General features: G+C 36.3%; 1 protein-coding gene across 1 annotated transcript in view; it reads left to right on the forward strand.

The window, feature by feature from the left end:
* Positions 1-12,282, forward strand: part of LOC136028991 (pre-mRNA-splicing factor SLU7-like) — a 52,228-nt gene extending 39,946 nt beyond the window's left edge. Inside the window, exons 7-8 of the mRNA XM_065706990.1 lie at positions 666-919; positions 11,928-12,282. Coding sequence (XP_065563062.1) covers positions 666-919; positions 11,928-12,215 — 542 coding nt within the window. The 3' untranslated portion in view covers positions 12,216-12,282. The remainder of the gene's footprint in view (positions 1-665; positions 920-11,927) is intronic.
* Positions 12,283-17,529: the final 5,247 nt, after the last annotated feature.

The following is a 17,529-nucleotide window of genomic DNA, read 5'->3' on the forward strand; positions in this document are numbered from 1 at the left end:
TTCTATTTGGACTTTAAGTATTCTTTTAAAATTGCCAGATAAGTCCAGGGCACGTCTCGGAAGGCTACTTATACATACTAATTTATAAAACAAAAAGTGCGTTGCATATGACCGATATGTACCTAGAAACTTATATCGGGGACAGAAGGGGTCAAATTCGTGGCATCACTTTCCCAAACCAGGCACATATTTAGTGTGTTGCCAACTGGGTGAGGGAGGATTTCCTTGCTTGCTTAATAGCCGTCGTGTTACTTGTCTAAGCTTCAACATTTATTTGGGGATTTTCATTTAATCTCTCCTATTTAGGAAGAAGCTGTTTGCATAGTAGTAAATAAAATTTTTTGCCATGTCGAAACTGTTCTTAAGTGACTGACGCAGACATGCATGCATAGATTTAATTTGATGTCTCAACATTTCTTATAAAAGGCACGCGTTCCAAAATTCACAAAATAAGGTGAATTATATAGAAAATATGATAAATTATAAGAGCAGTTTTTAAAAAAATCCGAAATTTCCGGGGGTACCAGAGCGTGCCTTGGTTGAGAGAGTTCTTTTTTTTTATTAGTCATTCAAGAGCCTGTATTTTGTTTTGACCTCTTTTAACGTTTTTTTTTGACGGAGTAATGATAATTCGGTACTCAAATTTGTAATCTTAAATTTTATAGGTGGGGAAAAGCAAGTAATAAGGTCTCGATATGAAGAAGACGTTTTTGTCAACAACCATACAACTGTCTGGGGGTCCTGGTGGAATTCTGGACAATGGGGATATAAGTGTTGCCACTCTATGGTGAAAAATTCATATTGCACTGGTGTTGCTGGGATAGCTGCTAGTGGAAACCTGTTGACACTGCCGCCACCTTCTGAAGTCATGCCTCCGAAATCTCCTGTTCCTTTCAGTAAAGAAGAAACAAAGAAAAAGGTATTTGACCTTCTCCTTTTTATATAAAATATAGTAATTATATTCAAATATAATGATTATAATTTCCCTAATTCAAACACCAATTTGAGTTTCCATTATAAAAGAAGACAACAAAAGCTTTGATTTTGAAGAGGATGCCATCTAGGACCTATACTATGTGGTCAACAGGACAACTAGCTGCACACAATACATAACTTGGGGGAAGGGGTGTTTGAAAGTTTCTTTACTGTAACCTCTAACAACTCATCGCACCACTAAGCTGCCTAACACGAACATAGCTGCGGATGCTCCTCTTCCATCCCACTCAATTTAAAGTTTTATCCTGTACTCACTGACGTGGAACCCTCACTCTAAATCTTTTCTTGTGACCCCTTCTCACCTCGTTTGAGGACGTCGTAATTTTTATTTAGTCCCACCTGTATTGGGGAAAAGAACTATTTTTGGCTACCCAAATTTTTCTTCCGTAGAACATGATGCAGTCACATTAATCCTGCTTGATTATAAAACTATACTGTGAGAGTGGACCATTCTTTTTTTCTATACTGCCCCTTAAATGAATACTTTAAAATTATCCTAGGACAATTAAGCATACTACCTCCCTCAACTTTTTGAAGCGCTCATGTTTCAGACAATGAATAAGAACTGACATTTCTGTAGCTTCTACTCTCCAAATTATTGTCCATCACATATATTCCTATTCGTTCAAGTATTTTTCAACAAGTAAAGAAACCTTGTGTCGTGGATGTTTTACTTTTCAGGTCTTCTTTGCATCCAACTTCCTTTCCTAATAATTCCACTTGGTAAGTGAAGCTGTCCACTTGTTCTTCCCTATCTGTTCGTATTTAAGTGGGTTAATCTTCTTAGTCATGGTTTTCCAGGCTGCTCTCGCACTTAAGATTCCCAAAACCTTCAAAATTCATTCAGTTCACTAGAAAATTTGCCTAGGAAACTCAACTCGACTGCATAACCTAATCTAGTTTGATGGATTCATGAAAGTGGTGTAAACTCTCAACAAATTGGTATGGGTAGGGGAGGGTAAATATATTTTTCCATTTTTTTTTGGGGGGGGGGAGAAATTTTTCATAAAAACAATAAGCAAAAAGAAACGCTTTTCTTATAAGATACCCCCCCCAAAAGTGTTTTTTGTTTTAAAAATGTAGGGGAGGGTACAAGTGCCTTCTGCCTCCCCCCTATTAATATAACTGAACCTAAATCTAGGAGTTTTGCCTTCCATTTACTACTATTTTCTCTCACAGGCTTTGGTGTGTCCCATAGGAGGTAATCCTTCAGAATAACTTATGCAGCGTAAATATAAACTAACCCTGATTAACCTTTGATTCGAGATTGAACTAACTCTTAACATCCAGTTTTACCCTACCCGCAGCAATATTGCTTTCGTGCATAACGTTAAATTCTTAAAAATACTAATCTGGTACACGCTGTAAGGGTAAAACTTTCTTTATAGGTTTTTATCTGCTAAATTAAATACCTCCAATATCAAGTCCCTCTTGTGACCTCATCTACAATATTTCATAATTTGACAAGCATTGCCGTGCTAAGTGATTTGCTTCTGACTGAAATCAAACCAATACCTTTATACGTAATCACTACATTCAGTCTTATCACCATTTTTACATAGGGGTTTCATCAAAGTTTTCCTAAAATCAGTAGGTAATTCCTCTTTGTCAAGATCACATTCATAATGTTCAATATCTTGTCTCTAACTGGGTATCCACCATATTAAAAAAAAACACAGATAAGAATAAACTATTTCTATCATAACTTCTATTGCAAAAAAATTAATTCAGGGGAATATGATTGTATAATTCTATTCTAGTCAAAAGATAATATACTTTGAATTGCGAAGAAATCAGTATTCTTTACATAACAAATTCCTGAGAGTCTTTATTTCTCTTTCTTTTTGAAAATGTAAAGACAATCAACATTTACTGCCTATATTCTAAACTTAAGGCGACTATATGACTTCAGCCCCCCTTCTTCTAAAAAAGGAAGAAAACTTACATTTCTTTCATTGGTAACAAATCTTGTAAAATAAAGCAGTATAGCCTTGTAAAGCTAATCATCTGATTGACATTTGGCGTTCCAAGATTTGATTTTCCTTTAATTCAGTACTCATTGGAAATGCAAGATTGCTCTGAGCAAGGCTGTAATCCAGGGGTGGGTAAGGTGTTTGAACCCCCCCCCCCCCCCCCTTAGATGTTTTGTCCGACTCGTAAATACATAATAAAAATGAATATAAGCAAATTCTTTCTGCTTTTCTTGTATTTTTTGTTTACCCCCCCCCCCCCCCCCCAAAAAAAAAAAGAAGAAAAATCAATGTCAATGGTCTATATAAGTCAATTGCTACTTCTGTTGAATTATGTAGCCTTATGGACAGATAAGCTTTTCTAGATATCCCATAAGGTCGTGAAAGAATATTTGGACTGGATATTAAGCTCGGATGGTATTATATAAAAAAAAAAAACTTAAAATCTTTAATGAGGGTGAAAGAGGAGTGTTTACCAGTTTGTTGGCTTTAGGTGGCTTTACGCTGCGTCAAGCGCATAGTAGTAGTGGAATTAACTTACCTTAATTTTTTTTATAATTAGCATTAATTATGAGAAATTGAGTATCTAATCATGTTAAATTAATATTTTTTAAAATTTTGGGCACCAAAGCAATAATGTATTTTGGAATTTTAAATGCTTAAAATGAGACTTCCCAAAAACAATATCATAGAGTTTTGATTTGCTGAATATCTAGTGCAGTTTTACTAAGTTTTAAGCAAAGCCAACATTATTGTGCTTGATCTTTTTACCCAATTATAATAATAATAATGATAATTTATTGTTACCCTCTCTAAACAACAAAAATACACTGAAGAAGAGTATAAGAAAATAAAATAAAAACAAAAAGGGCACAGACAAAAAATCACGCGCAATCCTTGACAAATCTAACTTTCAAACACTCATTCAGCATCCAGTTCCAATTCTAAAATTTTGTGTAAGGGTATATGGACTACCTAATTAGTCCATTCCCCTCTTTGACTCCACAAAAATATCTTCAGATAAAAAGAAAATATCATCCAATCAGCTAACAATAGGTTCTCCTTGTGAAATCACTTAATTCTGATGATATGTTGTTGGAAGTGTTGGTAGTTGAGCTGCCTGTTCCCAGTAGTTTAAGGTCTATAGCCCGGTCGGTATCTATACGGCTCTTCTCACTCACTCCCGCTATCTTCTGCACATTCCATAAGTATTACTGAATCAACCCTTCTTCCATTGTCTTCTTCATGCTTTAGTACATAGGTCAAACACTATAAGATTTCACAACTAGCGACGCTAGGCACTTGATAGAAGGCAAGTCAGTGGAAAATCAATAACGTACCGTCGTGAAATATAACTATTACGATTCAAAATGGGGATACTAAGAAAATACTTGCAGAACCTAAAGAAAAGCGATCGGATTTGCCTTTTGTCAGATGCAGAGAATAATTTCCAAAAAGGTGTAAAAAATAACAGAAGTAGTGCAAAAATGCAACCGACCAAGCGTTCTCTTATCAAAATGGTCCTTCATCCTGGCGAGAAGACCATAAGATTTTCTTAGTTTCTCTTTCAAAGAAACAATCACAAGCTGCCTAGTGGATCTAATTGAAGTTTCAAATTGAAGGCCTAAATACCTAAGTGAACTGGAAGATGAGATTTTGGTGGGACCAACTGGGATTGTATCATTGGAGATGATCTCCAGGCCAAAGACAAGAAACTCTGTTTTGGAAGTAGCAACTGAAAGACCGATTTCTTTCAGTCCGGAGCAAACAACATCAACAGTGTTCTGGAGTGCTCCAAGATTATCAGCCAAGAGAAGAATGCTATCGGCATTAGACAAGTGACTTGCGTCGATATATGGCTCAAAAAGAAAGCGTGCCGAGGAATCACAAGAACAACATGAAAACAGGCTTGCGTCTCAAAGAGAAATTACCAAAAAAAATTGTGCCGAGGAATCACAAGAACAACGTGAAAACAGGCTCGCGGCTCAATGAGATAATACCAAAAGAAAGCGTGCCGAGGAATCACAAGAATAACGTGAAAACAGGCTTGAGGCTCAACGAGAAATTACCGAGAAAATCATGCGGAGGAACCACAAGAACAAAGTGAAAACAGGCTTGCGGCTCAAAGAGATAATGCCAAAAGAAAGCGTGCCGAGGAATCACAAGAACAACGTGAAAAAAGGCTTGCGGCTCAAAGATAATGCCAAAAGAAAGCGTGCCAAGGAATCACAAGAGCAACGTCAAAATTATCGCCTGGCATTCAGGTACTACCTGATCGATGATTATAGCTTGAGTAGATGTGTTCAAATCGGGACTATGTCCAAAATTTGTCCCTATTGCAAGGCCTTGAAATTTAATGGAGAAACAATGGGAATGTGTTGCGCCTCTGGAAAATTTATAAACTTCCTCAACTGGTTGCACCACCAGAGCCATTGAAGACTTTATGACGTTACAGACTGGGACACCGGGACACAAATGACGACCAGAACATTGGGACACAAGGAATATAAATGACGACCGGGACACTCAAAGAGGAATTACAGACCGGGACCGACCGACACAAATGACGACCAGGACACAAGGAATATAAATGACGACCGGGACACAGGAACACAACTACAACGGGGACGCCGGAAGGGTACAGGGGGATATATAAATGACGACGGGGACACAGGGGATATTCGATTAGCAATCACCATCAACAAAGCTCGGTGTTGGTGTGGCGCAACAGCTAGTTTTATTATAGATAAGCTTTTCAAGAAGCTTGCCAATCGTCAAACTTAAAGTAACCAGTCTGTATGCGTCATGGGATTTCGGGTCTTTATTTTTCTTAGAAATGCACGCTACTAAACCTTCACATAGCGAATAAGTATAATCGACGTTTGAGATTGTAATCGGTGTAAGACTATGATTGATCCCATAATACTAACATAAATAAGAATAAAAAGGACTGCCTAAAATTAATCAAAAAGCCTTGTGCAATGGGTAGTCAACCCAGAATTTAACAAAATAAAGTCTTTAATGCTTATCAAAAATATTGAGTGAAAATTTGTAGAACTTATATGTATGACATCATATTGTGACGCAAATAGAGATTAGTAATCCTTCTCTTATTTGGATTGCTGGATGTAAGCAATCAAGAAGATTACTTGGAATAGCAAAGATAAGGGCGAGTATTAATTGAATAAATACTCTTCACAGTGTCGGAGTACACCCAAAGATGTTAGAAAGGAGAAAAACTGTATTTGTCATTCGTTGTGTTATTTGAATTAAGTTGAGTGGCTTTTGCTGGGCTTTGGTGAATTAAAGCGAGCTACCTATTTTATTAATCTGGGAAATTTATCCTATCCAAATATGAAGCAGGTTTCTGCCTAGTGGGTTCCTTTTAGACCTGTATTCACGCAGTATTTTCAGGTGGCGTATGATGATCTTTTGCTAGGTTCCCTCGGAGTTTATCCCACTGATGTGCAAAAATAACGCCGCCTTTGTTAAATTGTATTCTTTGCTTTTCCTAAAAATCAGTAGGTACTTCCTCTTTGTCTAAACCCACATTCTTAATGATCAGTATCCTGTTTTTAACTGGGTATCCACCATATTAAAAAAAGATATGATTAAACTGTTTCTACCAGAAGTTCTATTGCAAAGAAAAACTTATTTCAGGGGAATATGCTCGCATAATTCTATTGTAGTTGAAAGGAATTACGCTTTGAATTGTGAAGAAAATCAGTATTCCTTACATGAAAAATTGCGAGGAGTCTTCATTTCTCTTTCTTTTTGAAAATTTGAAGAGAACCAGCATTTGAAGCAATAATAGTCTATACCCTAGACTCATGGCGGCGATACGAAATCTGAAGTATATTCCTGCCTAGTGAGTTACTTTTAGACCCCTATTCACTCAGCATTCTCAGTGGGTGTATCATTGTTCTTATGCTTTGTTCCCTTGGAGTTAATCCCATTGATTCTGGGTCTCAACGCGAGTTTTGTCACAGAGCAGTGTACTTTAAGTTTAGTTATTTCCTTTTTTTAATTAAACCCGATTGAACCTTGAAAAACCTTGATTTGCGGAAATAACGCTACCTTTGTGAAATTGTATCCTTTGCTTTTCAATTGTTTACGAGTGATCATTTGAAGTTTTTCTACTTTTATTGCACTCCAGCTTCTAAATAATTATAATATTTAAACATATGTAAAATGTCACATTTTGTATGCGAAATGTATGTAAATTTGAAGATATAGCGCGTTTATTACTACAACCTGAAGTAAAAACATTGCATGGATCCTATGCGAAATTTCTTAGATTGAGTGAGAGCCAAAATGAGCAGTTAATGGGTGCAATACCGTTTTGTCATTTGGATCAATCTTGGGTGATATACCCTCCCCTCTTTCACCATTGTATGCTGGTATTAGGGTCTTAATTGGGCTATTTAGTGATGCAGTAACGTCCTTGATCTCATTGTTTTCAGTCACCAGCTCCAGGGACTAATCATTGATGTTATCGGTTGAGAAGACTAAGTTACTAAGGCTGGGAATAAGTGAAGATGTAAAGGTGATGTTGGATAACGAAAATATTGATTTGGTGGACAGCTTCTCTTACCTTGATAGTATTACTAGTAAAGACGGTGGGAGCCGCGAAGATGTTAAAAGTAGAATAGCCAAGGCTCAGGGTGTTTTTTTCACAGTTAAAAAAAGGTTTCGGAGAACAGGAAGATAAGTCTGCAAACCAAGATTAGAATATTGTAAGCTGCAGTGATGACGGTGGCCATAATGGCTCTGAATTATGTGCGCTCCGAAAAGCGGATGAAGATTTGCTGGATGTTTTCCAGAGAAATTGCCTACGGGTTGTTCTGGGTACCCGGCTGACTGATCGTATTTCAAACCGTATGCTGTACAAAAAATGCGGTTCAATCCCACTTCCTAAGGCGATAATGGTAGAAAAGTTGATATGGCTAGGGCACGTTCTGCGGATGAAGGATGGCAGGTTGCCGAAAATTATCATTTTTGGCCAACTGTCTAGGACTAAACGGAAAGCAGGTCCTCCACGGCTGGGCTGGGAGGATGTTATAAAGAAAAATTTAAAGGAAATGAGAAGTTTCTGGGAGGTTGTAAAGAGGGAGGCTGTGAATAGATTGGGATGGAGGAGGGTGTGTCGCAGTGTTGGCCTCAGGTGGCTTGGTGCTGCGGTGAGTTGTTAGTAGTAGTAGTTGAGTTAGGGGAATGCAACTTTCAGGGACGGCTCCAGAGCCTAAATCATAGATCCTAATAATAGAGCTTAAGTTATAAAAGTATGTCATAAATTGGTCTAAAGCACAAATGAGACCCAAGAAAAGCATTTTGATCGTCTTATGTTTACTGAGCCCTGATTCGTAAGGCTTTAACAATTTGTAATGATGCCTTAGACTGAAAAAAAAATTCTGATTTCAAACTATTGCAATTGTCATACTCAAATAATTGTAGCTGTGTTTTCAAAACCTAGATTCAAACCCAATATTGAGAGGAATGTTTTTTTCCCCAAGGTTATGACAGGTCTTCTGTGCGATCTTTTGAGGTTTAGAAATTGGCAAAGATTATAGATTGGAGCTTGAAAGCCACCTGTCCGTAGCATAATTTAGGCTTTGAATCCGTATTCCTGTCACTAAACTTAACTAATTTTCTGAAACAAAGAAAAGGCTATATTCTAGGACTCTATTGCTTTAGCAATCCTTAAATTCCCTGTGGTCTCAGAAAAGAAGAGATTTAGTTCCAAAGCCCTTTACTGAAAGAAAAGCACTAGCCCTCTAGGTTTATTGAATATAGCTACCTTTGAGCGGAAGAGCCTTAAATCCTCTTCTTTAAGAAGTCAAGATTCATCCGTTTAAAAACATTGCATCATATCGCTGCTTTTAAAGCAAGATATCACCATTTTTTTTCTTTTTGTCGTTTAATTATGTAAAATTCGAGCAATTATAACATAAATCACATCTCATCCCTATGAACAGTTGACAGCTTTTCTGTTCGAAGATTTGAACAATTCCTTGGCGTTTAAATAAATGGTTACTAAGCCATGAAATGGTGATTCAAATATTACGCGGGAATTTACTGAAAAAACTATTAACAAGGTGGGTGCCAATAAGAATTGATACATTACTATCTTTCTCCTCTGTATTTATTATGGATCTTGGATAGTATTCCACTTTATTTGTTTTTGCTAGTTCTTTTTGTCGTTTAATTTTGTAAAATTTGAGCAAAGATTTATAAACTACATCTCATCCATCTGATCAGTTGAAAGCTTTTCTGTTCGGAGTTGTGGACACTTCTTTGGCGTTTCAGTGAATCGTTAATAAGCCATGAAATGTCAATTTAAATATTACGTGGGAATTTTCTGTAGCCCAAAAACTACTAACGAGGTGGGCACCAACACGAATTGAAGTACGACTAACTCTTTCCTTTACGTCTGCTATGGATCTCGGATGATATTCTACCACCGTATTTTCTTTTTCTTTTTTTAGAGAAAGAACGTCGTTCTTTCAGTGTCATTTCTGATTATCGTATTCAGTTGGCGACTTCTAAAAAAATCCAATTTGACAACGAAAAATTATAGCAATCAGATATATTGGCTGGCTTTGACATTTTTAAGAGATAAATCTTTGGCTGGCTTTCAGAAGAGAGTGGGGAGTTAATTTGTTTGTGTGTCATTTCAGTTCAAGCATAAATCCAATTTTCGCCCCTTTGTTTTCTCTTCTTTACATGTTATTGCCTAATAATATGATGTTTTGGTTCCTAAACGCAATTTACTTTTCAAAATAGGCATGAATATACTCTCTATTGGAGCTAATTCGTGAACAGTATTAGCGCAATTATTTGTATTGTTCTTTTGTTTTTTTTTATTGATATTGTTACTACTTTCTTTGGTTCAACACTGGCGACTGATGCTACAAGCGTTACTAGTGTTATCATCACATCTAATTTCCTTATTAATATTCACAACCTAACCCCCATGCATTCTCACCCCCCCCCCCCCGACATTCTCTCGAAAAAGGGGTTGACATTTAAGAATCGTTTTTGGTTTGATTCGGTCAGGTTTAAACGTTTATATTTTTTTTTTGTTTCGTTTGTATTGACCATATTCATATTAATAATAATATTCACAACCTCCCCCCCCCAAAAAAAAAAAAATAGAGAGAGGCTTAAAATTATTTGGTTAGGTATTTCAAGTATAAAACCGTATAATGGTGAGAATAGTAATAAATTTTGCGTTTCCTCTGCTATTTAATTTTATTGCTCATTTATTATTTTTTTCTTGTTTGTCATACGTTATGTATAGGCAGTGTGGTCTTAGAATGTATTTAAAGTAAATATTGTTATATACCAAATTTATCTGCAATTTGTCAAAATCACAGCATGAAAAAAACAAAAACAAACAAAGAAGTGCTTTTGCTTGAAACAAATAGCCAAAATAATCGTTTATATTTTCTAATTGGCCCTGTAAAAAAAAAAAAAAAAAAGCCGTGATGGTAATCGATATAAAATGGTGATGCCAACAGCGGGAAAATGAAGCAATTACCTAGCAATTTTCTGAATTAGTTTTAGAATACTTTATGCCTTCAGAAGGTTTTTATTGAAGTAGTAAGATTTTCTGCAGTAGTTATAGATTACAAAAGCTATATTTCGTTCGGAATTCAAGTCTCTACAGCAAATTTTACAGCTTATAAAAGAAGTGAAAATAGAAAGGACCTTCTGTTTGCTCAGAAAAAAAGTTAAGAATTCGAAAACAGTCATTTTTTTCCAAAATAATGGTGGGATCGGTATAATAAAATCGTTTTCCGTCTGCCATGTATTATGCTCTTATTCAATGAACTCAAATAACTAGATTTTTTTCCTCCAAAATTTAAAATGTACACATAAAAAGACAAACTAAAATTTTTCAACTTTTTTATTCAGAAATTACCAGAAGTATTCCATCTCAAAACCACTTAATTCACAACTGTTATACGCATTGCTTCACACAGGAGAAAGTAATATTTTTATAAAAATTAGATTGCTTAAAAATGTAAATGCTTTTACAAAAGATTCCTAATAGCCTATGTACAACCATGCCATGTGTACATAAATTGATCATGCATTAAATAAATAATATCAGTCAAATGAATAATTGTTTGTAATAAGGGTTAATTTTTTATGGACTGTGCATATGTTTAGGAACAAATGTGGGATTGTGTGGTAGGCTGGAGTCTGACATTTGGAGGCTATTTAAAAAGCTTTTTAATTGTTCTCAGTCTATTGACTATCTCAGAATTTTCGCCCTATATCATTTTGCCTTAATCCGGTCAACATGGTTACTCTGCGCTCGAAATGGCAGAAATGAGAGCGATTTCCTTTGCTACTTAAAATCTTTCTAGAGACTATCTTCATTTGTATTTTTAGATATGGGCCTAGAACATCTGCTCTAGGACTCAGAGAGGTTAAACTTGATGGTGAATTCACCTGCCGTTCATAAGATTCAACGGTTTGACAGTGGCTCTTAAAGAAGGAGTTGAGATTTAGGCAATTTTTAATGGGTTGTTATATTTCTGGGGTTTATTACTTAGACTAAAGGCTTTCTTTAGGTTAAATATTTGGTTGGGCATAATTTTACAATACTTGATTTATTACAAATACGAAAACATCTGTAACAATTTTATGAAATATATTTTGGGCCTTCGTTGGCATTTTACCGATCAATGATAAAACCAATTAATATATTTTTGTGCTACAAAATATAATAATTTTAAACGGAGGACACTTGGAATAATTATGAAGCGAATTATTTTCCTTCTACAGTTGGAATGAATTTTATCTTTTTATTTTAGTGCACGCTTATCCGTTGAACTTTTTATGGTATTTTTTTAAACCCTTTGTTCTCTCACATAATTGGCGCCTATTATCCTTTTTTAGGAATGCCTATGTCTTCTGAATGCTTCAGTGCTTAATAATGTTGCATTTTAGGTATCAAGACGAAAGAGGCGAGAATCTACGTCATCCAGTTCTTCGTCATCTTCGGAATCCTCATCAGCATCAAGCTCCTCTGAAACAAGTGATGACGAGGAAGAAATTAAAAAGAAACGACTAAAGTTAGCCATCGAAAAGGAGGAAAAAGATACTGAAATTGAGCTTGACGAAAGGAAACGGAAATACAATTCCAAATATGAAGCTAAGGCTCCTACTGAGGAAGAGATGGAAGCTTATAGAATGAAAAGGAAACACTTCGAAGATCCAATGACAGATTTTATGTGAAGTAATTTTTTCTCCATGTTTTGTTAATACTTGTTTCTAATGTCTATAAACCGTATTTTTTTCTCTCTTTTTTTGACATTTGAGTCAGCTAAATAAAGGCTTGCTTACACTTAATAACAGTTTATCGAAATAATCTTGTTGCTGAATATCAACATTAAAATTGAAACCGAGTTTTTGCTAGAAAAAAATGCACAAGGCTGGAGACTAAAGTGGTTGTAGTCGGTAAGCTCGGGACCGACCACAAATTTGAGGAACCGTACTCTTTACAGAATTTTTTTTTCTAAGGTTTTATTGGCTTTTGCGGGTTTTAGATTGTCTTTTATTCTTCTATTAAAAAAGAATTCATCCCCCAAACGCGATCTTCTTAACCGAACGACAAAATGAAAGCTTATGACCTTCTGCAGCTGAATTTTTTTTTCTAAGGTTTTATTGGCTTTTGCGGGTTTTAGATTGTCTTTTATTCTTCTATTAAAAAAGAATTCATCCCCCAAACGCGATCTTCTTAACCGAACGACAAAATGAAAGCTTATGACCTTCTGCAGCTTTTGCTGTATTCCCCCCCCTACCCCCCAGAAAAGCGATGAAATTTTGTCAACACTTTTTTCTTTTCACTGAAAGATCAGCTAAAGAAATCGAAACAGCAACGTGACAATTTATGTAGAGTGATTTTAGACCGCTAGAAGGGCTGTAGGTTATAAAACTAGTAGGCCATAACATACCCGGTTGACTGAGATGTATTCCTCCTGTCCTTTGCATACGGAAGAGTCACGTGAAAGGCAATACAGTGTCTCTGAAGTCCATGAAATTTCTAATAATTTCCAATGAGATAAATAATTTGTTTCCTAGCTTACTATTAAGTATCAAAATGAAACAGAATAAAAGTGTCTGACCTCCGAAAGTAAACTTCCTAGGGATCATGTGATTTGGAACATTGTGGATTCCTGTAGAACATTGCTTTAGCCTTTCTAATACTTGATTTCAAGATTAACTATCTATCTTAGCTTTCCAGATTTTTTCAAATCCAGTTTTGATGAACTTTAAAAAAAATTTCTTGGACATAAAACCAGTAGAGAACTAGACTGAAAGAACTCCAACTGGGGCGTGGAAAATTTTTTTAGGGTCTAACTAACCAATCTCAGTTAGAAGCAACAGTCAATGTCCTGGTTATGCACGGTCATACGAGAAGGAGTGGTTGAACCCAAACCAAACGAGAGGTAAATCTAGGAATCTATATATTTTCTTAGGTACAGTTTAATTTTGTGCAATAATTACTTAGCATGAATCCGTCGACCACCCCTTTCTCTCAGCTTTGGTGCAGTTTTTGCTTACCTGATGACAAATGTTTTGAACCAAAAAAAGGTATTCAAAATTCTCACCATTTGCCCTCGTCTAAAACAAAATTCGTGGGAAGTAAAGCTAGGCTCGTACTTATGTCTTTTCCAGGGTCTAAACCAATTTCAATCTCCGTGAGGGGGGACGGAGGGGGAATTTAAGATCTATTGTCTTCACTCAAGTTTATGGGTGGGCTAATGGGCTTTACTAAAACCTGGCCAGCAGCTATTTATACGATTTGGAGTGTCTTTGCTGGACCCTACCTCCGAGTGGAAAAGGCACCTTTGTTATGCGCATTGTATCCCTCGTACTTAATGGATCTCAATTAAACGTGGTTGAGATGACTGGCCCAGCTTTTAGTTGCAGCATTAAAGAGGCTCAAAACTGATTTCATATCTTATTGAGCTCTTACTGCTACAAGCAAGTACCATTTAGCTCTATAGATTTCATTTAATTTTTTGTTAAGGTACATCCTCACATCTGTAAGAAGAACAACATACGGGCGATTCATAACGGTATTTCATCCAATTGGTCTAGCTCGTACCGCTACCTATCTGTAAATATTATTGGCTTTGACGGTTATAAGCATTAGTCATATTCTCTGCTTAGTGTGCTACGGTATTTTTTTGTTAACAAAAAGACTATGTAGAAAGATATGAAGAATCGACTTTTACACAGTTACACTATGGTCCTTACTTAAAAAAATAAGTTGTTCCTGATGCCGGACGAGTGGCCAATATCATTCAGCGGACATTTAGTTGAGATGAAATTCAAGGCAATTGCCAATTTGTTTGCACAGCTTAGCAACTATATCAAGATATAAATCATTGGTAGGATCATCACTAGGCAAAATACTTTTCTTCGGAGGCGGGGGGGGGGGGTAGATTTTTACCGACTATTCTTGTTTCATCAATAACTAACACAATGTCTTTTTTTCATACGATAGCATAAGGGATAATTTTCAGAGATGGTACATGGGCGTCAGCTTCTCTAAACTTATTTTTGGTGTACAGACCTTTTTGGCTTTAAAACTTTCATGAGAGAGATTAATGCCTATAAATTTCCGTCTTTTCCTTGTTGTCGACGGTCCTCAGTTTCCATTTGGTTGATTAATCTGAAATAATATCCCGCCTTTGCCGTCTGTGTTTTCCTCCGTAAGTACTTAAAATGAAATATAGCTAGCTTACTTTTCTTAAAAGCTCTTTGAAGGTGTGTCGGGCATTAAGTAGGGAAATAGAGCTGGGATTTTAGTATTGTCGGTTTCTATTTAGTTTTTTCTTAGCTGAATTAGCCTTATATTTAACATTGAACGGGAATTAATGACATTCATATGACTGGCACAAATTGGCACGCCCTTTCAAACTAGTATGTGCTACCGAATATATTCCTTAGCTTAAAATAAAACAGGAATTACAACTAAGGAAACTTAGGAATGTCAATGTTAAAAAATATGCAGCAATTACGGTACCATCTCGGTAAACGAAGCGAAAATTTTCAATATCGGAAGTATACCATTCATAGGATATAATTATGCTTCAACCCGAAACAAATGAGTAGTACCGGAAACGAAGAGAGAAACTGGAGAACTAAAACTGTGGTACAAACTACATAGACCCTTTCGATTAAATCTACCTTTCTTTGACGAAATTTGCTACCCTTAGATTCTTAATCGCTCTATTTATCAGGATTGAACAGGTAGAAGAAAGAAAACAACCAAACGAATTTCCGAGCCAATTAACTGAATTAGGGCAAGGAAGACAAGTATTGTCAAAATCTAAGGCGACACATGGTATCGACTATTAAAACAAATACACTCATATTTAGAAGGGTTAATTGACAGGCCAGTGCAACCAAGACGCGACTTAAGCATGGAAAAACTTAATAAGGCTTCTTCGGCTACGGCTGAATAGAAGAACGTCGTCGGCATATGCGATAGATGATAAAGCGACTTCACCATACACAAAGATCTGAGGCATTGAGCTAAAACGCATTTGAATATACTGGGCAACAAAATAGCTCCTTGACGAGCCCCTTTGCAAATGGGAATGAGGTTTGAAAGCTTCCCGTTCCATTTTACCCGAACATTAGCACCAGAATACCAATACCCCAAAACTGCCAGGAGGGTTTATTTACACCGGATAAAGCAAGCCAATGTAGGGTATTAGAAAGAGTGGATCTTTGGATTTAACCACATCTTTCGTAAGGCGAGTGAGAATGTGGTTAGCCTGAAAGCAGCTAAAACCCCTTGGATAAACAACCTACTTAGACGTAAAATCACATTTAGAATTAATTTCTGAGTAATAAATGTTCAAATACTTTGCTCAAAAATACGATACAGTGATTGGTCGGTAGCTACTGCAACTACCAGGATCTTTTCCCCAATTAAGAATAGAGCTAACATGACCGACTAGAAAACTTTATGGTGCAACAGATTGATCCAGACACGCTTGAAATAGCAATCACCATTTGCATGTGGTTGGCCTTTTCTCGTGAAAACTCTTCATTTTCTTTCTTGGCCAACTTATCAGAATAAAATTAAGTGTAATACTGTCATAGTGGTTAAACATTCAACGGTATTAATTCGTTTTTAATCAGCTAAATTTAAAAATTTGAATGTAAATGCGGGAAATTTGATTGAATGCGTATACAAGGCTGGATTGACTAGGTGTGGGGTCCAATTGGATTTTGTTTTGTGGGGCCCGTTCTATGTATTAAAATTTTAAGCAAAATTAAAATCATGTATAGGCCTATATATATATATATATATAAATATATATATATATTAGCTGTTGGGGTGGCGCTTCGCGCCACCCCAAAACCTAGTTGGTGGGGCGCTTCGCGCCCCCCCCAAGCCCCCCCCGCGCGCGTAAGTCGTTACGCGCCATATTAGTTACGCGCCATTGTAGTTGTGTCCCTGTGTCCCATCTGTGAATAGAGATAGATATAAATATATGTTTTTAACTACGTAAAACATGCGAATATACAACATTCTTCGCTGTCCCATTGTCTGTGCATATAAATAGATTGTCAGGTTTACTGACTCTTGAACATGCAACATATAATTGTCCATGGGAAAAACAATCCGTATTCAGATCTATACCTCATTATTCTAATGATGTGTCCCTGTGTCCTGGTCGTCATTTATATTCCCTGTGTCCCGGTCGTCATTTGTGTCCCGGTGTCCCAGTTTGTAATTTCTCTTTGAGTGTCCCGGTCGTCATTTATATTCCCTGTGTCCCGGTCGTCATTTCTGTCCCGGTGTCCCGGTCTGTAATTTCTATTCGAACAATCCCTGTGTCCCGGTCGTCATTTATATATCCTGCCTGTGCCCCCGGCGTCCCCGTTGTAGTTGTGTCCCTGTGTCCCGGTCGTCATTTATATTCCCTGTGTCCCGGTCGTGATTTGTGTCTGGGTGTCCCAGTGTGTAATTTCTCTTTGAGGTTCCCGGTCGTCACTTATATTCCCTCTGTCTCGGTCGTCATTTGTGTCCCGGTCTGTAATTTCTCTTTGAGTGTTTTTTCTTTTTAGTTTTTTTTTTAGTTTTTTACATTTTTTCTTTTTTCAGTTTTCTTTTTCTTCTTTATTTTTCAGCGTCACTATGAAGTACATATCGACGAACCTTTGTTTTTTTAACTTAAATCTGGTAGGCATTGATGACCTTATCCAAGTCAAAATCCCAAACCCAATAGGTTCTTCAGTCATTTTACAATTAAACATTTTTCCGTGAACAAATGTCTTAAATACCGTTAATGACGTCACCGTCAAAGCAAAAATGACGACAACTAATTTCATGATGTCAGCCGACACAGAAACATGACGTCACCTGATCCACAGATCCACAGACAGACAACTTATTTTTATATATATAGATATATATATATATATATATATATATATATATATATATATATATATATATATATATATATATATATATATATATATATATATATATATATATATCTATCTATATATCTATCTA

The sequence above is a fragment of the Artemia franciscana genome, chromosome 7 (assembly GCF_032884065.1).
Source record: "Artemia franciscana chromosome 7, ASM3288406v1, whole genome shotgun sequence".
Lineage (NCBI taxonomy): Eukaryota > Metazoa > Arthropoda > Branchiopoda > Anostraca > Artemiidae > Artemia > Artemia franciscana.